The sequence below is a fragment of the Crocodylus siamensis genome, chromosome 3 (assembly GCF_052110815.1).
Source record: "Crocodylus siamensis isolate JL-2025a chromosome 3, ASM5211081v1, whole genome shotgun sequence".
NCBI lineage: Eukaryota > Metazoa > Chordata > Crocodylia > Crocodylidae > Crocodylus > Crocodylus siamensis.
In genome coordinates, this window is record NC_143397.1 from 197,757,290 (window position 1) to 197,781,392 (window position 24,103).

The window sequence follows — 24,103 nt, forward strand, 5'->3', positions numbered from 1 at the left end:
TTGTCTCTGGGGAACGCCCATGCCGCATGCACTTTGGTGCGCAGCAAGTTACCCCAGGTGGGGTAGGGGAGATTGCGGTAAGCACTGGGCTAGGCAGCCTGTCCTGGGGGGCCTCCCATGGCTGCGGCTGCAATGATCCTGCCAGGTGGAGCCAGGCTGGCAGCCACAGCATGGCTCCGGGCAGCCCAGCTCTGCTTTTCAACAGTGCACACTGCCAGAGCGTGTGCTGCTCCGTTTTGGTTTTCCGTGCAGTTTTTTTGACTCCTGGACATCCAGGGGTCAAAAAAAACCATGGAAAAAAGGAAACAGAACATCATTCAAGGATCAAAAAACCCACGTAAAAAAAAAAAAAACTGGAGCAGAGCATACACAGGCAGTGCACCCTCACAGCACGGAGAATGCCTGACTGTTGCAGTACTGTAGATGTGTTTGTGGTGCCACATACTGCAGGGCCACACTCATCTGGACTTGTCTGGATTTGTCTTGTGAATCACATTTGCACACCTAACAGTTCTAACATTGTGCGACACCCTTTGTAGGTGACACGTAGGGAGGGCATGGAGGGGGCACATGCCTCCCCCGAGATTGGCCCTTGCCAGCCGGGGAGTGGGGGGTGATGGCCGGTGCCTCCCCGAGAATGTGAGGGCACCAAGAGAAGTGCTGCTGGCACTTTTGGTTTGCTGGCTCTTCTGGTTTGATCAGCTGCTGGGGGATCCCCACACCCTGTGACTGGTGACTGGCTGCTGGTGCCCTCACCAGGATCAGGAGGCAGTAGTTACACAAGGATCCCAAAACAGCTCCACATGCCTCAGCACCCTGACTGAGAATTGGTGATCTAGAAAAATCTTACCTAACCCCAGAAAGAGATTAGGTCAGTCTGGTAAACCCATGGTGCATTTCATTTCATTTTCATTTTACCCTCATGCATTATATTATTCTTTCCCTCAAAAGCTGTTCTAAAGCTTGTTCTAAGTGTTGCATGGCACCCTTGAAAGGATGTTGAGATAGCCCAGGACTCTAGCTGAGTCTCACTGTACCAGAATCACTGCAGAGCTCTCCACTTCATCTGCTCTGTGGTATAGCCTTATGTCTACAAAAGGGCAAAAATATAGGATAGTGCATGCTGCCCTACACTGGCCCTGTCCAGAGGAGGACCCTAAAGGTAGTTCAGGCTCCCATACATTACTGGGGTTTGAGTCTAGCATCCCTACTATAGCAGACCCATATCTCACCCACCTAGCCATGTTCGCCATCAAAATTAACATATGAAATTTATGTGCTTGGCCATACTAGCTGCATCTACTAGATTACAAGTCCCCCTAGATCCAGAAATAAGCACCAAGGGTTTCCTGATTAAATATATTTTGTATATAAAGATTGCAACTGAAAGAGGTGACTATGAGAAAGGACATTCTCTTTTGAAGACACCGATGGGACTTAGGAGGCAGGATTCTATTTCTGGTTCAGCTAGACTTCCCATGGGATGGTGGAAACACTGCAAAATACATGTATGGGGGCTGCAGCCATCATATTGGCATTTCCTTGAGTCCTTGACTTTGCATCCTAACATACTTTTAACTTGAGTGTACTTGAGTGAATATAAATGTTTATTTTTCCACTGAGCCATTATAGGAGCTGTACTTACACCTGTAAACCTCATTAGTAAACAAAAATGTCAGCCCCCGGGACAACAGTCCTTTTTCATAGCCATGAACATCTTGCATCCTCTGGAAATCCATGAAGTTCCCCCAAGGAGTCTACACCAGAAAGTCAATTTGGAACAGAAAGGAAGTTGCCTATGATGACTGTACCTTTGTGACTCCTTTGCTTATGTCAGCTTCATATGAATGTATTCAAAGTGTATGTGCATTGCTTTTTTATTCAGAGCCTTTTTAATACAGGTCGGCTTTTTTGAACTTTAGGCAGAATTAGCATTTATATTTGTGTTCAAGATCAACATTCCAAATCTGCGATCAGTCCATGGGCTCCATGCCAGAAACTGTGGTTCTCATCAGATGGAAAATTAATGCTCAAACACAAGGAGCACATGAACTTTACTGAAATTATTTCTGTGCAAATAATCCAAATCACTGATTATTCCTGACTGACATTTTATTGCTAATTGGACCACTAGCCATAGGGATTTTAATAATTGCTGTTGTAATAATAGCTGTGTTGAGTTCTGACAATTGAATGTTAGTGTGTAGGAAATCCTTCAGAATTAATCACATCTAATAGAGTTGATGAATCTGAAGCCTGAGCATGCAAAATGTGCAGGCAACTCCTACTTAACGCTGTTTTGCTATAATGCTTATTTAAAATTGATACCTGATTCCACTTAGTGCTCAGTGAGTTTTGTTATAACACTCATGGTCACCATCTTGAGTCATTAAAAAAAAGCCACTTGCAGTCGCCATCTTGTGTCATCAAAAACTTTCAGTTTCGCTTAATGCTTGGTTTTTCAGGAACCAATTCAGAGCACTAAGCAGGGGTTGTCTGTACTCATACAAATAGTCTAAACTTGCTACATGTAACACTGAACATTTACTCATATAAATAAAGGTTGCAGATTTAGACCCTGGATTCAACTCTTGCAAGCTTTCCCCTGTACGTGATGTCTTTCAGTGTTTTCCCGTCTTCTTTGGAGCTCTACTTTAATACATAGATCTATATAAATTAATACACAGATCTATAAAAATGGAACAGCTTGCAGGACTGTGGCATGAGCTAGAAAATAGAGGTTTCCTGAAAAGTTTCAAGGATAGGGTTAAGAAAGGAAAAATATTTTAAGGATATCTGAGTATGTAGTTCTAAGAGGAAGAGTAGTGACCCCACAGTTTACTTTGTGAAAGAACTGATGCAGGACTATATTCTTATATCAATCCAACACAGAACTATTTTCAGTACAAGTAAAAACCACAGAAAAATAATTCACTTCTCAATTTACCCAAGCACAATGAAAGTTCTGTTCTTTTTAGTAGTCTCTAAGGGAAAAATAACGAGTGGCAGGGAATATATTAACAAAGATGAAAAATTAACTAGAAGGCATAGTATTGTAATTGCAGCTGTATGTACAGGCTGAAAAATACATAAATCGGGATATTCAAAACATTCTGCATATGTGTGTGTTCATGTAAAACTAGTTTAAATTTGGTATTGTACTGAATGAGAAGCTGTGATGATAGCAGTGGAAGTTCTATTAAAGTCTCTAATCACTAAGCCTGTAGAGTGAAAAAAATCATCCCATTTGAGGTGTAATGAAAGTACCAAACCTAACAAAAAGCCAACTTAACTATAAGACAATTTTGTAAAACATTAAGTTTATAATTAGAATAATATGCAATCACCAGATCATCCTTTAATTTTGTGTATAGGAAATATCAGTTACATTTTAGATACCTGAAGTTGAACTGTACCTTCAGCAAATCTATTCTTGTCTAAATATCATGCTTCATTTAGGAACACTAAAACAGAAAAAGTTCCTACCCTGGCTCAGACCAATGGTTCATCCAGGCTAACATCTTGTTTCTGACCATTACCATTCCAATTGTTGTAGAAGGTGGCACATAAAATCCTGAAGCTGACACTTACGAAACAACTTCACCTCAGAAAAAAATTATTCCAAACTTTTGGTACAGGTAGAGCATGGTCTTGTCCTGCATCCTGAGAAGATGTGTTAAGGTGAAATATTAACTATTACAGTTCCAAATATTCAGATTAAAATAAAGAAATAACTTCCGCATTGTGAGGGTAGTCAAACATCTGGGATTTTACCACCTTTCTAGGAAATCTGTGCTATCCTTCAAAGTTTTTAAGAATAGATTCAATAAGCACGTCTGGAATAATTTAGATGTGGTGGATTCTGCCTTGAGCAAACGGTTGGACTAGGTGACCTCCTGAAGACCCTTTCCTGTTACTTTTCTATAATGCTATACATAATCTTTTTTATAGTCCTGGTAAGCTCTTGTTTTCAAAAAAATATATGGCAGCAATTAATTCTACAGGTGAGTTGGGTCTCTATGAAAAATACTTTTATCAGTTTTAATATTTCCCCCTTTTAATTTAATTGATATCCCATTCTCCTGTAATATAAGAAAGGCTGAACATGGATGCTAATCTAAATTATTTTAGCCATTTGTTATTGTGTGTGCTATTTTCATGTCCCCTCTTACTTTTCTTTGTAGAACAAAGGATCCAGGTCTTTCAAATGTTATAAAAGTTCTTATGTGCCCCTAAACATTCTTGCTGCCCTTTTCTAACTCCCTTCTCCGACACCTCCTTTTCCAGACTTCTATTCCATTTTTTTGATGCATCATCTTGCTTTGCATATTCTCAACTACAGCTGCACTGGGAGCAAAGGTCTTCATTAAGTTCTCAATACAATATGTCTAAGGGTAAAATAGGTGTTTTGTTATTAACTTCACTCGTACAAGCATTTCACATGGGTTCTTTTTTTTCTGAAACTACTACTTTCAATTTAGAATTTATTAAAATTATGTATTCTGCTTTGCATTTCTCATTTCTTTAATCCAAATAAATTCCTCAGTCTTCTTTAGATTTGACTACCTGAAAAAGCAACCCTGTAATATCTTCTAATTTTGTCATCTTTGTGTTCAACTCTTCTTGCAGATTTTTAACAAGTATTATACACTCCCAGTCTTGATATGGGAAACTCCACATTTTACTTTTTTGCTATCAGGAACATTGATCAAAAGAAAAAAAAAATACCTAAAATGAATGTCCATGCAAAATAATTAGTATGTATCTTACCATATTAATATTAAACTTTTTATACTTTTTTTTAAACTTTAGTTTATTTTGGAGGGGCAGTTCAGTAAGGAGGTGAATATGGACCAAAAATCAGAGGTTCTGGGCTCTATCCTCAACTTTGTCACTGACTTAGGCAAGTTACTTGATCCTTTTTCTTTTGTAACATGAAGATAAGACTTTCCTGCATGGTGGAATGTTGTGAAGATCAATGCTTGTACTGTGCTAGATCTTTAATAAATACTTTATACAGTAGGGAGTAAGGTTATGTAAGTTACAAAAGAATTCAAGTTTCAAAAGGAACTGCTAGCTACTTGTATAGTTCTCCAATGACAGCAAAGAGAGTCTTACCTTAGATCTGACTGAATGGGTTCAGCAGTTATTACTTCCTTAATACACTATTTAAAAAAATACAATTTGCAAAAAGTCTTTCTGAAATTATATCAAAGAGGAAGCGTATTCTTGTGGTTAAAGTATAAAAAAAGTGTTCTGTTCCTAGTATTACCACCCATTTCATATATGACCTTGAACAAAAAAACCCCAAACAAACAAAAAAAAATCACTTAGGGCTGTGTTACAAATGTACTTACTGATTTTAGTGTCCAATCAGGAGAAACTAGGACCTGATTTCAGAGGTGTTGAGCACTCTAAATACTAGCTAACATGCTTAGCATCTCTGCAGAGGTGCTGGGCACTCCGAATTCACACTGAAGTGTTCAGAATCTCTGAAAATGAAGCTGAAATGGCCTCAAGCTGAACGCTCAAAAAAACCTGAAGTACTAAAATTGGCAGGTAGTTTTTTCAAAACTTGGTCTTAAGTGAGCGATTTTTCTTTACCTGTGAAATGGATCTCTGCAGTTTAAATCATTAAGTCCACCCACAAAAACTGGTATAGTAAATACAAACTATCATCCTCTTACATTCTAATTGTTTCTTGCACTATAGGAGATTAAGCTGATACATTTTTGTATTAAATCTTCAGCACAGCTGTTTATATAGAAGTTTCCAATTAATAGTGTTTAATAAAATATTAGTTGTAGCATTAATTAGTACCCATGTACAAGCTTTTACATAATAGAAACTTTTGGATGGTATCTGACTGCACATTTAATTTCACTTATGATTGCCTATTTACAGCAGGTATTTTAAAACGAGGTGGATCAGGAACCAGCAAAACATAAGAGCTCAATTTCTTAAATACAAATTACTTAAAAGACATAGTAAATAAATCATGATATTTAAAACAAACAAGTTGTTTCTTTGGATTAATCCCAGAACACATTTTAAATATTTCAAGCCTAGTAACGTACAACACCATACTACTGATCGATACATAAATATATATTATTACTACATTCAATCTAAAAGCAGTTTGTACTGTGTAATATTTGAAGGTCTGTGGTAGTAAATTGCAGGACACTTTTCACTTCACAATGAATATACATTCACATTTTAAAATGAAAGTACAGAAATTAGAATGTGAAGATCATCTGAGATTCACCTCTATTGTGAAATCTTACCCCTACCCCTACTGGAATCAGTAGGCACAGACAGAAGAGCACCTTCCCATTACAAGGCATAGCACTTTGCAGGAAGCACCCCGAGTTGTAACAATGACTCAGACACAACAGGCATTCACTGTTGGGTCCCAGGAGTTGGGGAATTGAGCTGCTGTTTAGAGCAACTGCGAGTGTGCAGCTGCTCTCCCCTAGCAACACCCCTTCTCACTCCCAGCCCCAGTGCTGCTTTCAGAATGAGAGTAGGGGAAAGGGAGCAGAGGGATCTCATTCTGAGGATTGCCCAGCAGGCTCTGGAGGGAGGTGGGGTGGAGAGGCTCCAATCCACCCACCCCATTCTCCAGTGACAGCTGAAAAAAAGACCCCTGTCTGAACTCCCTCCACTTCCCCACCTCCTCCCATTCTGAAGACAGTGCCAGGAGCAAGGCTGAACTGTGTTCAGCCCAGCCCTGCTCCCGGGGTGCACAGACACAAGTTACTGAAGACACTCCATTTTGAAGAGTTTTCATTGAACCCTCATGCAATGACGGATCCAGATTTTCACAGGATTGGGTCCTTTTAAAACACTCTGCAGCCATGCACTTGTGTTGGTCATGGCTATAGAGCCCTTTCAGGGGCCAGATCAAGCAAAATTGTCACTTCTGTCTTCACCTAATGAAAGCTTTGGTATTGACTTCAATTAGGCCAGGGTTTCACCCAGTCAAAAAAAAGTGTATGCATTATTTGGATTTTTTCTTCTTTGTAAATATTAAAATGTACTTGCTTTTCGTTTTCCAACTAAAGCTTGTATTGCACTATGATACAGTCAATACTGTATTTTTTCTTACATAAAACTTTCTGTGAGTTGTCTGTGCTCAGCAGATGAGAGTGCTTCCTCTTCATTGGCTATTAGCAGTATCACCTTGGCCCACTACTTTAGGTTGGTGGTGAGTGCAATTGTACATATCAGTGTTACCTCCTATTTCAAACATCAGTCTTCACTATTAAGGACAAAAAAACGTTTCACATTTACTTGACGAGGTGTAGAATACATTTAAGAATCAATCCCCTCTCACCCATAAGCAGAATGTCGGAAAGTGTAGTTTACCTGAAGATGTGCTTTAATTTAAATATGGTATATCTGGTGTAATAAATATTTAAAAAAAGAAAAAAGATTAAATTTGTGAATTTGTTGATGTTTCTCCTTGGTTTGTATTTTCTCCTTGCAATGTGTGATTCAAGAACTGTCCTGTAGCTCCAATGTATAATCTGGATCGCATAGGCCATTTCTGCAAGACAAATATAAAACAAGGTGCACAAAGACAGCATCTCCTAAACATGGAATATGATTTCTGAAATATAAATTAAAGCAAAAATTAAATAGTAATGAGGTCACAATAAAATAAAATTAAAAATTTTACAGCTACTGCAAAATGTATTGTGCATGTCAGTATTTAATGACTCAAATTATTGGAAAATTGTGTAATTAAATCATGGTAGAGTAAAAGTGACATTGAAGCCACGATGGTCCAAAAATTATGAGAGAGGCAAGGATTTCTTAGAGTGATATCTCTTATTGAACCAACTATGTTGTTGGGTTAAAAGTTAGACAAACTTTCGAAAGCATAGGTTGAGACCTGAGGAAGAACATGTTGCTTTCAAAAGCTTGTCTAACTTTAATCCAACTAAATAATTGATCCAATAAAAAATAATCACCCTAAGAAATCCTTGCCTCTCGCATAATGAGGTCACAACATAGCGATTTCAAAACAGCAAAATGTTATACTGATGTTGTTTCTGAGAATCCCCATAAATCTAGAAACACACGGGCATTTGTAATGGTAGGACACATGGATGGGCAAATGGAGCCTGGGAGCCATATTCGGCCCACCTTTTGATTCTGTCCAGACCATGGGCAGGTGGCGCAGGCGGCAGCTACAGGGGAGACTGGGTGGAAGCAGCTCCCATCCACCTACTCAACACTGCACAGCAAGCCCTGGGTGAGCCACACAGGCCCTAGCAGCTCTGGCTCCAAACTCCATTGGTGCCATAGGGGGACACTGGGTGGAAGCAGTCCCACCTGCCCATCTGACTCCATGTGATGGGCCCTGGGCCAGCCGTGCTCAGGCCCTGGTTCCCCTCTGCTCAGGCTAGACTGGCAGCACCCCACCTATCTAGTTCAGAGCTAAAAGGAGCTGCCCCAGATACTATGACCTTACGGCAGGCACCTATGGTGTACCGTGGGTCTCCAGCACCCAAATAATTGCCCACCCCTAGTGCGACATCATCTAAGAATTAAGCCAGTGTGAAGCAGCAAGTATTTAATTTGGATTCGGCAGATTTGGAGGGACAGCAATTCAATGATTCAAATCACTGTCCTGATCTGGATCCAGAGATTTGGCCATGGACTAAACAGGCAGTAGTCCTCGACCATGCTGGACGCAGCTGCCTCCAGCTGGTAACTCTGTTGTGGTGGGCAGAGGGAGGAGGGGGGCAGATGAATACCCCCACAGCAAGGGAGGGACTGGGCCTGGGACTGGGACAAGCTGCCCAGCTGGGACAGGGGGCACAGGACTTAGGGAAAAGAGCTCCCACCACTGTGTGCCATCTGTCTAGGAGGCATGAGAGCGGGCGTATGGCCCTGGATCTGCGTGGGGAGGGCTGTGCCAGGCTGTGCTCCGGACAGGTGGCAGAAGGCACTGGGAGCAGGGGCTATGCCCTCCTGCTGCTCGCCCAGCCTCCCTACACCTCCCAGACAAGCCGCAGCTTCACCCCAGCTGGGCGAGCAGTGGCAGGGCATGGAGGCGGGCGTGTGTACCCACACCTGGATAGGGGAGGGGTTGGCAGCAGGGGCTATGGGGAATTTTTAAGTGGCTGCAGCCCCCACTCCACTGCACTTTGGGAGGCAGGCGGAGCCAGGGTTGCACTCCCAGGGCGAGCCACCCAGAATGTAGCCCTGGCTTCACCCGCCCTGAACAGTGCAGCCTGGTGGTGGGTGGCTCGAGCTATCCTCCCAGACTGCAGCCCGGCCTAGCCTACCCTGCGCAGATCTGGGGGCACACACCCACTCTCATGCCCTCCCGGACTGGCGGAAGCCCCCCTCCCTGAATCCTGTGCCCCTCACCCCGGCTGGGCAGCTAATCCCAGTCCCAATCCCTACCTCACTTTGGGGGCATTGATCTACCCCTTCCCACACCTGCTTTCCCTCTCCCATTCGCCCACCACAACAGACTTACCAGCTGGTGGTCAAGGACTGCTGCCTGTTTAGTCTATGGCCGAATCAGCACCAAATCAATTTGGAGGCTCCTGATTCGATTCAGACCTTTTAATGGGTCTCCCAATTCGATTTGGATTCAGAGATTCAGCCGCGGAATCTCCTTCAAATCAAATCGGCTACTGAAGCTTCACATAGCCGTACTAAGAATCCTACTCCTAGAAATGCAGGAGGTAAACAAACATTATGTCTACTAGAAAAAACTCCATTATATTCTTATATAGCAAAAGGAATTCTGTTGGGTTTATGCCTTTATTAAGGCATCTTAAGATTTTTGTTTTAGTATCTTTCAATTAATCATGCTTCTTGATCAGTGTTTAAAACTGTATTTGGATTCAACTTTTATACTTTTAAAATTTATCATACATGCATCTTTTAATTGTGAGTTTATAATCTTTACTTTTGCATCACATTCAAGTTTGTTCATGTAAAGAATATAGTGGAATTTGTACATAGCACACTTTTATTAGCTGCCAGTGTAAAGAAAATAAGTGTGTACACAAACACACACTTATTTTAAAATATACTGAGTATATTATACGTATTTACTTTGTTTGCTAGCATCCTAAATTAAATCTATATTATTTCTGCTTGAAAAAGTAATACATGAAACAGGATTAAAATTAGAAAAAAAAGCCCTGCAAAATGAATCAACCTAATTTTAATCCAATCGCTAGAGAACTGTACTTCTGGACAATTTAACTATCCATATAACCAATTAAAAAAATTTGGTGACTTCTATAATTATTTGTAATGGTTTCCAATTTTTACAAGGATCAAACCACTGTGATCAGTCAAACCTATTACGGGCATCAGGGAAAGTGATGTAAGGGCCAGAACTTGTTCTGACATGCATATAAATTATTGACTACATTATGAAATAAACATCTTCAAGCTAAGAACCTTAATTTCTTAGATGGAATATTTAATATTTTGGCTTCCTAAAGAAGTCATGTAAGCTCTTAAGTCATATATAATCATATATGTAAGCCAATTGCCTGATTTAAATTAAACTAGTCCTTCTGTAGGTTGTTGGCTAATATGGCATAATGTGCGAGACTGTACATACATATACAGAAAATGAATGAGAATGAATAAGAGTAAGAACAATTTTAATATTGTAAACAAGGAACTCTTTGATTGGTTCAGTGAATTTGCGAGAAATTAGAGATCAGTTCAAAATTAGTCATAATTGAATCATCCTGGATTCAGCAGAATTTCAAGTGTAAAACAAAACGGTGATCTTCAAAAAACAAACAAGCAAGCAAGCAAGCAAACAACCTGAAATTGAATTTGAGATTAAATGCTTTGTGTAATGCATTCAGATTCAACCTAGCATCTGTTCAACATTTGTCCTAGCTACCTTTTCTTGGTAGCACTCCTGTACCCAACCTGGTTATAAAGTAGAATGAGTCTTAAACAAAGAGTCATAAAAGTTCCTTTACATAATGACTGCATGTACAAACAATAACTAATGCTACCTCTTATGTCTGAGTTCAATCAAAGAGAAAGGGAACAGTCTGAATAATTCTACCAAACTTTGTCCCGATGGGGATCATTGCTGTATACTAGTGGATCATGTCACCCACAGCTGCATTTACTATAATGGGTATTACTGGATTTTCTAAGCAGTACTCTAGGCTTCCATTCCTACCCTGCCAGTGCATATGCATAAATGTTTACTGCAGAGCTGAATAATTAGCTTCACAGTAAAGTCTCAGCATCTACATGTGCAGTCCTATTAGGCCATAGTAAACCAACAGATGCTGCCACAGAATAGTACTTGTCAATACTGCAGTGGCATTGAGTGCACTGCAAAGCATGTGTAGACACCGATGGGGCTGGCCAGGGCACAAGGGTGCTTCAGTGCCTGGGCTGCCTGATGGCTAGCCCTGGCACTGAAGCACTTATGTCCCAGCCAGCCCCTCAGCAGCACGTTGAGCTAGGTTGGAGCACTCCCAGGCTGATCCCCTAAAGGCTCCCTGTCAACTGTTGCCACTCCAACCCAGCTTAACATGCTGCGGTCCTGGGCATCTGTGTAAACACAGCATGGAGCAGCAATAAACTCTGATGTAAACCATACCAGACTTTACTTAGTTGCAGTGGCGACACACATGGGGTGGACAGGGGTGCAAGTGCACCCCCTGAGAGCATGGCTATACCCCCTGACAGGCTGCGCTTAGGCAACAGGCAGTGGGGGCAGGCAGGAGCACCAGTCCCCCCCCTGCAAGCACCTGTTGAAGCACCGCAGCCACTTTTGGGAGTGCCATGGTTATTTCCCAGTCGGTGTCATCAGCTGTGGGGACCCTCCGCCCCCTGAGATTGGCTGCTGGGGGATCTTTAAAAGGAAGTTAGATAAGCACCTTGCCGGGGTCATCTGACCCCGGTGCTCTTTCCTGCCAAGGCAGGGGGTCGGACTAGATGATCTACCTAGGTCCCTTCCGACTCTAGCTACTATGATACTATGTACCCCCCCGACTAAGGTGGCACCAGTCTCCCATGCTCAGTTACATTAATTGCATGTGTAGATGCACCCTCCAATGAGCTTTTTGGCTAGGACTTTGTGTTCGGCTGCTGTTCATCTCATTAGCTACATCAGCCCTAGCCCTTGGGTGTCTTCCACATTTGACAGCCAGTTGCTAAACCCACCGAAGTTAGTGGAAATACTTAATTCTTGTGTGCCTTGAATCATGCCTTTAAGGCCTAGGTAAAGTTCTGGAAATACTGTACTCCAATTAAGCACAGCATTTAAGTTTAACAAGGTAAAAATTTTGATTGCATCTTTAGTATCAAATAAGCATTTCAAATCCACATAAGCTCATTCATTACTAAGAGAAGGGGCTAGTGATACCTTAGATGCCCTACCTTGACAGGGTGCAGGTAGCCATCTCCTCTCAGGGTACCCAAGCCCTCCCCAGGCAATTCTTCCTCATCCTGTAGGCTACGGGTGAGGTGTGCGATGTAGGTGGTGGCCAAGAGCAGCACATCCAGCTTGGAGAGCTTGGTGTCAGGTGGCACAGAAGGTAGAGTCTTCTGCAGCTCCAGAAAGGCGTGCCGCAGAGTCTGCACGCGGCTGCGCTCCCGAGCAGCATTTGCAGCTGCTGGTCTCCCAGGTGTTGCTCCAGCCCGTTGCCCAGCTGAGGAGGAAGAGCAGGAATTACTGCCAGCTGCTGAAGTCAGCAGTAAGTCAGGCTCTGAACTAGGGCTGGAGATGTCCTTGCCATTCTCAGATACATTTCTATAGTCCATCGGTGACTTCCCAGAAAGGGAGGATCCTGCAAGTAACAAGAACACCTCTGAAACCAAACAGACACTTGCAGCAGCAGCAGCAGTACCATAAGTCTACAGCAAAGCTCAAAATACCTTCTACACAAGAAGGAAGTCCTCTCTGTGTACTAAACCAACATATATATGCTTAAGTGCAACACAATTAATTTAAAAACACCAAGAAAAAAAGATATTGATAAAAATTGTGTTCTTTTTGCATAACAGGACTGTCAATAGCCAGGTAAAGGTTGCTTGTACAAGAGACAATGCTCTCTAAGGAGCCAAATCAAGACTGCAGAAATTCCTGCAATTCTTTAGACTAGAGGTGAAGCAATAGACATTTTGGGAGCCAATACCGATAACCGATTTTTAAGGAGACATTGGCCAATATCAATCTGATTTCCAATACAGCTGAGTCCAGCTGGTAAGCCTGTTGTGGTGGAAGGGAATAGGGGAGAGGGTATAGAGGGACAGATCAATGCCCCCCATGGTGAGGATAAGAGTGGGGCTCGGGCTGGGGTAGGCACTGCCACGGCTTGTCCAGGGGGCATGGAGGGGGGCAGTTCCTGCTGCTTGTCTGGGAGGCACGGGGGGGCATGTGCCCCCAGATGTGTTGGACAGGACAGGACAGGTGGGCTGCAGCTGCAGGCTGGGGTTGGGAGCTGTGCTGCACTGCACTAAGGGTGGGCAGTGACACTGGGAGGCACTTCAGCAAAATTTGAGGTGGCTGCAGCACCCCTGTAGCTCTCCTCCCTGTGCCCCCCTGGAAACGCCTTGGCTCTGTCCTACGCCTGCCCCACCCTGGCTGGGCAGCTCCTACCCCAGCCCCACTCCCTCCCTTGCTGTGGGGGCCATAGATCTGCCCCCCCGCCTCCACCACAGACTTACCAGCTGAGCTATATGCATGCATGAGCATTTATCAGCCCAATTATCAGCCACTTCAGGCCAATTTCTGATATAGTCAATTTTCTTTATATCAGTGCCAATCCAATATTGGACCAATGCATTGGTGCTCCTTTACTTCAGACCTACCAAAACCCACCAGATCTTCTCTTCCAAGTGCAAGGTACATTGCAGCTTTGTATTTACTAATGAAAACCACAAGCAGTACACACACACACACACACACACACACACTATAGGTAAAGAGTCTCATAGTTTTCTGACCAAAAAAAAGGGACAAAGAAGGAGACAGCCACAATTATGTGGATGCCAGTTATGTCATTTATTGTGCTACTATATGGTACTCAGTGGGGTGTTGAGCACCGTGTGAGATACAAGAACCAGGAGAGAAACTTAAAGTTGTCAACTCCAGTGAACAACAGCATTCTGACCTGTAAAACTGAGGACAATTGCTTGGTTTTTGCTTTTCCTTTTATTTTGTTATTTGCTATAAAAATAATAAGAGCTGGTTAAAGATGCATCCAAATTCTTTTCGGGGCAAAGTTACACAGAGCCGGATATCCTCTCTTCGCTTGCAAGGAGCAGAGTCAAAGGAAAGCAGCAGTGATTCTTTCAACAGCAGAATTAGGCTGGGGGCTATAAGGGGTCAGAGAAGCTGGCCACCGGCTGTTTCATGTCTGCAGCTGCTGAAGTACCACTGGGCAAGCTCTGTCCTCTGAAAACTGTAAACTTTATTTCAATTTCTACTGTTTTCTTGTTATGTTAGAGGAGGACAAGAGACACTCCCCTGGTAAAAAACAAGCCAAAGCTGTTTTGTGGAAAGATGAGGATAGTGAAAACTTCCTTCCTGAATTCCAGAAATCATTGCTAGCTCCTCCCACCCATAAAGCTAACATTCCTTTAATTTGTTAAATGTCATATACTGTATAATCCAAGTTTTACTTAAATATATTTTAATACATAATTACTATACATAATCCCACCACCTACCTGGGAATACTTTCCACAAATTCACCACTACAGCTCTAAAAATTATACCTGCTTAAGGACCTGATCCTGCACCCTTTATTCTGGCAAAGCTACTAAATACCATAAATTAATCTACTTGTAAGAGCTGACACCGCATTCTTCAGGCTTGGTTTTGGGGCGGAAGGGTGAATAGCTTTTTACTCCAAATATAAATTGATAATTAGATAAGAGATCTTGAACTGTAATCTCACAGGACAATCAACCAACCAAAAAAAGAACCCAAAGGGTCAAATACAAGCAAAAAATATTAAAATAAAAACTGGGCCAAAAAGATGGAGTTAGCATTTTTAGTTAATGCAGAAGAAGAACCCAAGAACAAAGATTGAAGACTGCATAGATGCCAGATTGTAGGTCAGTCCTGCATACAAACCGAGTGCAGTTTTTTGGTTCTTTTGAGGGAGGCAGAGGAAAAGGTACACATAAAGTCAGAACAATATGCTACATGAATCAGACCGCATCTTTCACAGATTGGAGATCTGTTCTCTCTTTGGTAAACAAAATAAGAAGTTACTAAATCTTCTATTCAATATTTTGTAATCAGGCTCTGGCCATCAAATATGTAATATACAAATCAATTATTACAGTTTCTAATTGATGCACTGGAAAAGAAAAATGTTTAGGCCATGGTTCTTCCAAACATTTAAGCATGTGCTTAACTTTAAGCACTTGCATCACCCATTTAAACCATTTTGTAAAAGATGGAAATGAGAGTAGTAGACAAAATCAAAGAGGAAAGAAAGAGGGGAAAACAAGAAAGGAAGAGGAGGAGGAGTAGAATGAAGAACAAAGTTTATGGGTGATCACTGTGAAAGATCAACAGTTCAATGGTGATGTTTTTTAATATGGGTGCACGCGTGGAAAGGGGTGTTGTTTTGTGCTCCGATTGGTTTGGAATTCATTTGGTTTATAGTTATATTGAGCACACTTGGATAGAATGGCTGGCTTACTTTCATTGCTTCATTTAGAGTGCAAGAGAATTATTTATAAAGTACTTAATATTCCATGTTGTCATATATTGAAAACCAGAGGGAAATCTCTGTGTATATTGATGCTTTATTTTGAAAGTAAAAAGTGAACCCTAAAAACAAGAACTCATGCATGTACTTGAGGAACGATGTTTAAATCATCTGCATATCTATTTCCTTTTATCTTAAAATCCAGCATGTGTCAGAAATATGGTACAAATTATAGTATTTTCAGAACCCGAAGTGCATAAATTTTGGTGACCAAAACTGCCCCCAAAAACCAAAACAAAAAAACCCCCATCCAACCCCCTCCCCCCTCACCCCCCCCAAAAAATTAAAACAAACAAAAAAAATCATACCCCAAATAGCCCAGCTTGCTGGCAATGCAGAGCCAATACAACTAAGGAAAAAGTGGATAGATTTTGTTCTGGTTCATCCATCATCAGTAAAATTTCTCATCTAGGACCCAATGCAAATCCCAAAGTCAATGGGACTCTTTCCATTTACTTCACTGAGTGTTGATAGGTCATTCATTGCTCAATACTGGAATCTATTAAAATCAGAGAAGTGAAACACAGACATATGAATCATCCCAGTTAGTTAAATGGGAGTATGCATATGAAAGGCTACTCTTCACACATTTTTGTTAGCTATACTGGCACAGAAACAGATGCATCAGTACAGTCCCAGAGCATCAGAGACCTGTAATATTTCTCCCTCTCAGGTTTACTGTTTAAAGGCTCTACAAACTATGCTGGGTAAAGCATGGACCACTGAACTCCACAGCAGTACTTTCAGGATTTCTACACCTTATCATAATATCTCTGCACTTATTCTAGATTTTAGTTCAAGTAGATAAAATAGTAGCCAGTCAACTACAAAAGTTGAAATAAGAATATGCACTAGACTACAGGGGTTGTGTGTTTGTTTATGGCAATATTTGATATTATCTTAGTGTTTTCTGAGGTAGATTATGTTTGCTATGAAATCTTGCCAAGTAGATTTATTGTTTAAACAGGGGTTTCAAACTAAAACAATACTTTGGACTCGATCCCGTATATTGTGTACCCCCAGTACTTTCTATGTTGACTTTCTTAACAGTCCACTGAAAGGAAACCTAGTACAGAAGCCTACTACCTGGTCTTTTTAAAACCGAAAAGTGTATGAAGTCTATGGAAAACACAATTTTTCTATGTAAACCAAATGTTCCATAGGTTTTAAAATTGCTGTAAAGAATGGAAATAAGTTCCGTTTTAGTTTCAAACACCTAAACCCAAGCATTATGTATAGGAGGATTTAACAATTAAAATAAGTGGTGAAAGAAAATTTGATTCAAACAAATCTATTTTAGAAATCTAAAATGTCATTAAAAACAAAAGGCAGAGAAAGTTCTCTCATTAAAAATGTGGAAAGGACATCAGTTTGATATCTAAATCAACTATACAAATAAAACACTGAAAATGACTGTGCAAAGCAAACTATGAAGGGGGGAAAGATTTGTTTAGTTAGCACATTTAGAGCTATTTAAGCATCAATTGCAAAACACTCCATTTTAACCTGACAGTATCTTTTTTAACCTTTCTGTGTGACAAATTAAATATAAATATATTTGAGTCAATCATGTCCGTGCATGAATGGGACAACTTCTGCTAATGTTCTCCATACCAGCACATTACTATATTATCACACATGCAGCAAAATGCAATTCAGCAGCAATCTATGTAGATCCTACAGTAATGTTTGTTGCATGTGCAGAAGTATTTAAGTGGTACCTTTTCGATACTTTTCCAAAGACAAATAGAAAAGCTCAACACCTTCTGGTTAGTCGTTAACAGGAAGAAGGATTACAGCTTTTCTTTCTCTGCAAATAACTTGTGTCCCGGTTCTGGCACCAAACGTTTCCTAGTCGGACTAGCAGCATTTCAGGGAGCGTTATTGTAACAGCCACAGCACTGAGGGTTGGTCGGGATCTCGGGAGCTCTGTCCAACCAAATCAGGACCACCCCGACTCTTCTTGAAGGAGTTTCCGAGAGGCAGAGGTTTCCTGGGCCGCTGCCTTTACCGCACCCTGCACGTAGTTGCCGCTGAAATGCTGCGAGAGGCAAGGACAGCTGCGGGCGACCGCGTGCGCTGCCCCGCGGCGGGGCTGGGGTGGAGTCGGCAGCTCCTCCAACTCCATCCCAGCTACCGCCGGCCCCAGAAAAGCGATCAACCGGGCCAAGAAACCCGTGCCCCGCTCCAACACCCCGCCCGGGGCTCGTCGCCCTGCAGCTCCGGGGCGCTTCGAGGGTCCTCCGGCCCAGCAGCACTTACCTCCCCCGGGGCCGCCGGACACGCACTGGGAGGCGCGCTAGCGCGGGCTGGGGCCGGACGGGGGCGGCTGTCCCCGCGCGGCCTCCGAAAGGCTCCGGCTCCGGCTCCGGCTCCGGCTCCGGCTCGGCCGCCACGTGCAGCCCGCTCGCATCGCCCCGCCGCCGCCGGCTGTGGGCGGGAGGCGCCGCCGGAGCCCCTTATAGCGGCGGCGCCGGCTCCCTCGGGCCGCGGGCGGGCGGCGCTCACCTGAGCCCGCTCATCAATCACCGCCCCGGGGCGCTGGGGACCCGCGTGGCGGCGGCGGCGGCCCCGCCCGGCCCGGCCCCAGGACCGAGGGGATCGCCCCGGGCGCCGTGCCCGCGCTCCGCCCCCCGCGCCGGGACGGGAAGGACCCGGGGGTCGCGGCTCTGCCCGGCGGGCGAGGGGGGAGGAAGCGTCGTGGCCCCTCCTCGGAGCGGGGCCGGGAGGGAAACGCGGGTCACGACGCGCCGGGCACGGTAATGAGAAGCGACAGCCCAAATAAACACGCGGGGATAGAGGGAGCCCGGGGAAAACATGCTGAGCCGGCTCCGATGCCGCGATAAGGCAGACACAATAAATCAACTCCTGGGCCCATTAGAAAAATAAAGTCTGAGCGATTTGTTACCGGCTTTGCGGCCAAGAAAATTAAGCCCGTCATCTTCGGCTCTAATTTGAAACATTAGGCCGGAGGAAGGACGGGGCTGAAGGCGAAGGGCAGGTACGGCCTGCGGCAGGTGGGGCAGCTTGGAGGAGGAGAGGCACCGGCGGGCCCGGACCCGGTGAGGCGGGCCCAGGACGCCCCTCACTGCAGAGCCCCTCACAGGGCCAGGCAAAGGCCGCCGACACCCTTCAGCCTGCCCTGCAGCCGGCGGGGTTTGAAGCCGCCTGAAAACAGCCGTCCCTGCGCTCCCCGGAGGTGTCAGCGAGGGCTTCGCGCCCGCCGCACTTCCCGAGCGGCAGTCGCTGTCCGGCAGCCCCGCTCCCGCCCCGCCGCCGCTTTCCTCCCGGCCCTGGCGAGCGGGCGGCCCTCGCCGCCGCCGCCGCCCCGCACCAGGAAGGCCTGTGCCCGCCAAGTCCGTCTCCAGCTTCTCTGCTCAAATTAGGGCGAGAAAACTCCAACCCATGAAGAACCAACTTCACAAAAAACTTCACTTTTCCAGATTTGTTATCAGTGCAGTTGACTGATTTTAGCTTGTAGTCCTGTTGGTCTAGAGGGAAAAACCCCGATCTGGGCTCATGGTGGAGGTGATATCTTTTATTACACCACCAAGACTTTTTGAAAAACAAATTCTTCAGTTGCAAGCTTTCTGGCACAAGCAACTAGGTAGGAGTTTTCAGGATGGAGGGTCTATAATGTTGCCTACAAGCTAGGCATCCTAAGTCCCTTTAGGGATCTAGTCCCTCAGGTTTAAATAAGATTTGTTCCTGGATTTTAGACCCTAGATCAGCCAACACATCTTCTAAAACAATGTGCTGAAATACCCACCAGATGTGCCCGAAAGCTTGCAGTTAAAGACTTTTTTTTTTTTTTTTGCAAAAATCATGTTGGTCTAAGAAAAGGTATCACCTCTACCATAAGCCCAGATTGTTAATTGATTTTCTACTTTACCTATGTCCAGCAGTTAAAGTGTCTGGCCTCCTTTTATACAAGGATTTAAGCCATTTTAATTAACTTGCTATGTAAACACAGTGTAATGTCCCCAAATACTTCCAATCATTTAGGATAAATGACTTGTACTTAATCTAATTATTTTTGCCCTAGATGCTCCAGGGGGATCTGTCAGCTGATGTATTATTTTACTCTGGGCAGGAAAGTCTTGCTACTCTGTACCTGTGATTTTTATTCCAGTAAGCAAGCCAAGTCCCTGCTTTTGAATGAATCAAGAAGTAGAAATGGGTGGACACATCTTGCAAATAATGGGCGGTTATTTTTCCTGGCTGGTGCATAGTTGTAACAGCAATGCAAACCTCTAAAACTCTTGGTTCAGAGATACCTTTTATTAGACCAACTAAGAAATCACACAAAAATGATCTTTTTCTGCTCATTCATTTCAGAGCTGTGATATCTCACACCAGCTGATACCTGCTTGCATTTCCCACAGTGGTTCAATCCGTGGTCAGTGTAAGTTCTCATGGCTCTGTCAGGGGTCAGGCCCTCGGTAGTCCATCTTAGGACAGCGTGAATGAAGTAGTACATGTTTCCAGGACATGTCAAGTGAAACGAGAATAATTTGAGTTTAAATTTTGAGACTCCTGTACTGTTGTTCACCTTTTGTAGGTCATTGAATATGATTGACATTGTTTCAGGAGGTGCGTTGGCCAAACTAGGGTCTGAAATCCAGAAAAATCTTACTTAAACCTGAGGGACTGGATTCCTAAAGAGACTTAAGATGCCTATCTTGTACTTAGGCACCAGTCCCAAATTGCAGTCCTGAAAACCTCTTCTCAGTTGGCAGCTAACTTTGGAGGCCTCTTAGTTTCTGCCATTTGAAGTTCCTTGTGGCCTTTAGGTCTGCTTCTCAGCATTTTCCAGGTGCCTTATATTTGAGCATCCTGGGCAGCATGCTATCTACGCAACTGGGTATTTCTCTGTCTCTCTTGCATCTGGGGTTCAATTCAGTACAGGTTCTCAGATCATGTCCTCCTGTTGAAGCCATTCTGTTTTTTAAGGGAAAAAATAAATGTCAATTGAGCTAGAGGGGAAGCAAGTGAGTGTGATTTTATAGCCTACTGATTCAACACTTAAGAAAAGGGATTCTTTGCCACACTGAATATACAATATAAAATAGAGAAATATTAGGTAAACTAGGCAAACTAGAGACTTGAATCCCAGCCTCCTACATCGTATTTTTACATTTACTGTTTTACCTTTAATAGCTTTGGGCTAAGCTCTATTATTCCAATTGCCTTTGTGGCATTCATAATGCACCTGCTAAAAAGAAATCCCAAATATTTCCACAATTCTACATGAAAAAAAATGTTTACAAATATGTTATTTTAACTTCTATATTTGATATTACTTCATGACTTGCATTATATCACATAATGTCCTAAGATAACATAACAAATAATAATATTTAATTTAATTTAAAAAGCTGCAGCTACTTTATGAAGATTGAAACAGCTTATCTTCATGTTTAAAGTGCTCTATTTGTCTAATAATAGAATAGTTTGATCCTTTGTACAACATAGGAGAAACTCTTTGTTTTGTTATTACACCAAAATACCATTTTCCAGGGGAAAAATGTTTTAATGACTTCTTCCAACCAATTCCAGTCAAGATAGTTAGTCTTTTTGAAAATACAGCCACTAAAAATCATGGTTTCATATGTAGTTATTTTTAAAACTTGTCTTAAATTAAGAGAGTACTAGCATCAACTTAGATTTTTCTACTTTCAGTTGTAAAGGTAAATAAATCCAGCCATCTTGAAATAAATGTACCAAATTAAATATAATTAAACAGATGTGGAGGTGATTCTTCAAAAATGATTATGTAAACCAAATATAGTTTTCTCAATTTCGTATAACTGTAAGAGTGCAAACACCAAGTAGCCAAAAATCAAAGCTTTATACTTAATTCGTTTAATGTATTTTACAGAATCAGAAATTCAAAAAAGAATCTAAAATATTTTGGGAAGGCTCATGCCATCAGAAAGATTTTCCATTCTCCTTGCTCTGAGAGCACAATGTTAACATTCCTTGAGAGACCTGCAGTTAGCAGAAATCCCACATTTTATTTTATATGCCCTTCAAAATTCAAGGAAAATGTTGTCTAGGGCTTAAAACTTCAATGTACTAGATGGCAAGTCAGTTAGGTCAATGTTTGAAAAGGTCTCCGCTGGTGGCCAGATGTCTTTCTAAAAGACTTACTATGATTTAACCACTTTTTTTTTAGGTTTGCTGAAGCCTGAAGGAATCATTGGGTGAAATTCTGTGCCATACTGGAGGCCAGACTAGATGCTGATTGATGATCATGGTTCTTTCAGGCTTTAATAGCTGTAGATTCTATAATGAATGCCTCCATCTTTTATTGCTAAGTGCTCTCCTTTCCAACTGATTTAAATGAGGTGAAAAAACTTTTGAAGAAAATCAGTCTCTAAATCAGGGCTGGGCAATTATTAGGGCTGGAGGCCCTTAGGGAGTTTTGGTGAGCTGATGTGGGCCAAGTCAGTAACTCCCCTCTCCCCACAGTGTGCTGGGCTGGGTTAGCACCCCCCACCTCCAGCCTGAAACAGCTCACCAGAACTCCCTAAGTGGTAGATTACTAGACTTGTAATGGGGTGTGTGTGTGGGGTGCTGGACGGAGTGGGTGAGTGGGAAGGTGGGGCCTCCATAGAGATTGGCCTGGGACCCCTATGGGCAGGGTGCACTCAGCTGGATAGATGGGATGGGGGCATGGGTGGGTGAAGAGTGGCATCTGGGAGTGGGATGGATGAGTGTGGCCAGGGCCACATCCTACGGCAGAGCCATGATCTGTTTCCTGCATGGCCCTGCGCTGTTACTGTCCCACAATCCCAGCCCCAGCTCCCGCCCTGGCCACCCATCCCATTCCCAGACACTACTTCCACCTACCCACCCTCTTTTGGTGGCCATATTTTGCCCACTCCTGCTCTAGATGTCTCAAATCGAACATCCAAACAGAAAAATATTAGAAATCCCTTATAATGGCCAGTTTTTGACTAGGCATTGGAATGGAGAAGGAAACAAAAAAGTGAAAAGAATTCTTCCAAATAACATCTTGCTACATGTTGCATAAAGTCAGAAGTCCAGCAGCTATAAAAGTAGATGCTGTTCCCAACAGCATTTACTTTTTCTTTGGGAATTTAACAGCAATAAAATATTACAAATACCAGTAATGACAAAACAAACAATATGCACCTGTGTAATTCAGAGAGCCAGATCTTGAATTTCCTGATCAGAGAAAACTACTAGTGGGTTCAGTGACAGTTTTACTTGAGTAAGGGAGCAAGATTTGGTTTTAATATAATTTAGTGATTATGGTAGTGGACTGGGTTAGCTCTGAAAATCTTGAGAATAAATAAAAGCATTTTTAATCCAATAGTTCATTCAAATTGATACAAAGCAGCTAATCTGAAACTCCAGGTTCCTGTAGAGATAGTTCAAGTATCCAAACTAAAATTAAATTTTAATTACTATTCTACTGTTACTCTTTGGGTGCATCTACATGAGACACTTTATTGCACAGTAGTGTAGTTTACTGAGCAGTAAGCATGTGCGTCTACACATGCACATGCTTACTGCGCAGTAAAACTTGCTAATTGCGAGTAAATTTGTTACCTGCAAATGCAAGTACTAAATTGATTTTCAATTAGTAATATTGCAGTAGCACTTCCGTAAATGCCTGACGGGGAGGAAATGTGCTCCCAGTCAGCCAGCCACCGGGAGGCAGGAGATATCTCCCTGTCCCCAGGAGGTGCCTGCTACCAGGTTGGGCTCTGCAACTGGGAGATAAGGGCAGGCTCCCCAGACTGTTCCCCACCCAGCTCTGCGTTCACAAAGCTGAGCAGGGGAACAAGCTCCCCAGCCTTTTCCCCACCCAGTTCTCTGCTCACAGAGCTGAGTGGGGAACAGGCTCTCCAGCCCTGACCCTGCAGAGTGGGGGCTGGGAACTCTTCTGGGGAGGGCAGGTCCTAGCCCCATGCCCCATGTCCCAATCAGTGATCGAGCTTGGAAAGAGCTGCAGGGGTAGGGTAGGTCCCAGCCCCCTGCCCCATCTGCTGGAGGGGCAGCAAGCTAGCTGACAGCCCCTGGGCTAGCACTGGGGGCAGGGGGAGGCCTAAAACTCCCCCTGGTGGCAACAGGGACCCATTGCAGGGCCTCAGAAAGTGGGAGCAGTTTGTTGCCATTAACAGCAAATCTGCTCCCACTTCCCTGTCTGTGTAGACATCTGCCCAGGAGCGCTTACTCATGAGTTTACTCCTGAGTAAACTGATCCCAGATCAAATGCATGTGTAGATGCACACTTTGACAATATAAATCAGCCAGTAGGATATAACACTAAGCATTCTGCCTACTTACTGGGTGCATCTACATGTGCACATTTACTG

At 43.1% G+C, this 24,103-nt stretch overlaps 1 protein-coding gene across 3 annotated transcripts; it reads right to left on the bottom strand.

Moving 5' to 3' along the window:
* Positions 1-3,300: 3,300 nt before the first annotated feature.
* On the bottom strand, positions 3,301-18,317 carry TCF24 (transcription factor 24). 3 transcript variants are annotated; one of them, XM_090040097.1, is made up of 4 exons: positions 18,015-18,317; positions 16,061-16,251; positions 12,403-12,812; positions 3,301-7,552 (listed from the first exon to the last, which is right to left on the bottom strand). In XM_090040097.1, the coding sequence occupies exons 3-4, from the start codon at positions 12,784-12,786 to the stop codon at positions 7,439-7,441; spliced, it is 498 nt and encodes a 165-aa protein (XP_089896223.1). In that variant the 5' UTR covers positions 12,787-12,812; positions 16,061-16,251; positions 18,015-18,317; the 3' UTR covers positions 3,301-7,438. The 3 variants fall into 3 exon arrangements, with proteins under 3 accessions (XP_089896223.1, XP_089896221.1, XP_089896224.1); XM_090040095.1 differs by lacking the exon at positions 16,061-16,251; XM_090040098.1 differs by lacking the exons at positions 16,061-16,251; positions 18,015-18,317 and adding an exon at positions 17,474-17,971.
* Positions 18,318-24,103: the final 5,786 nt, after the last annotated feature.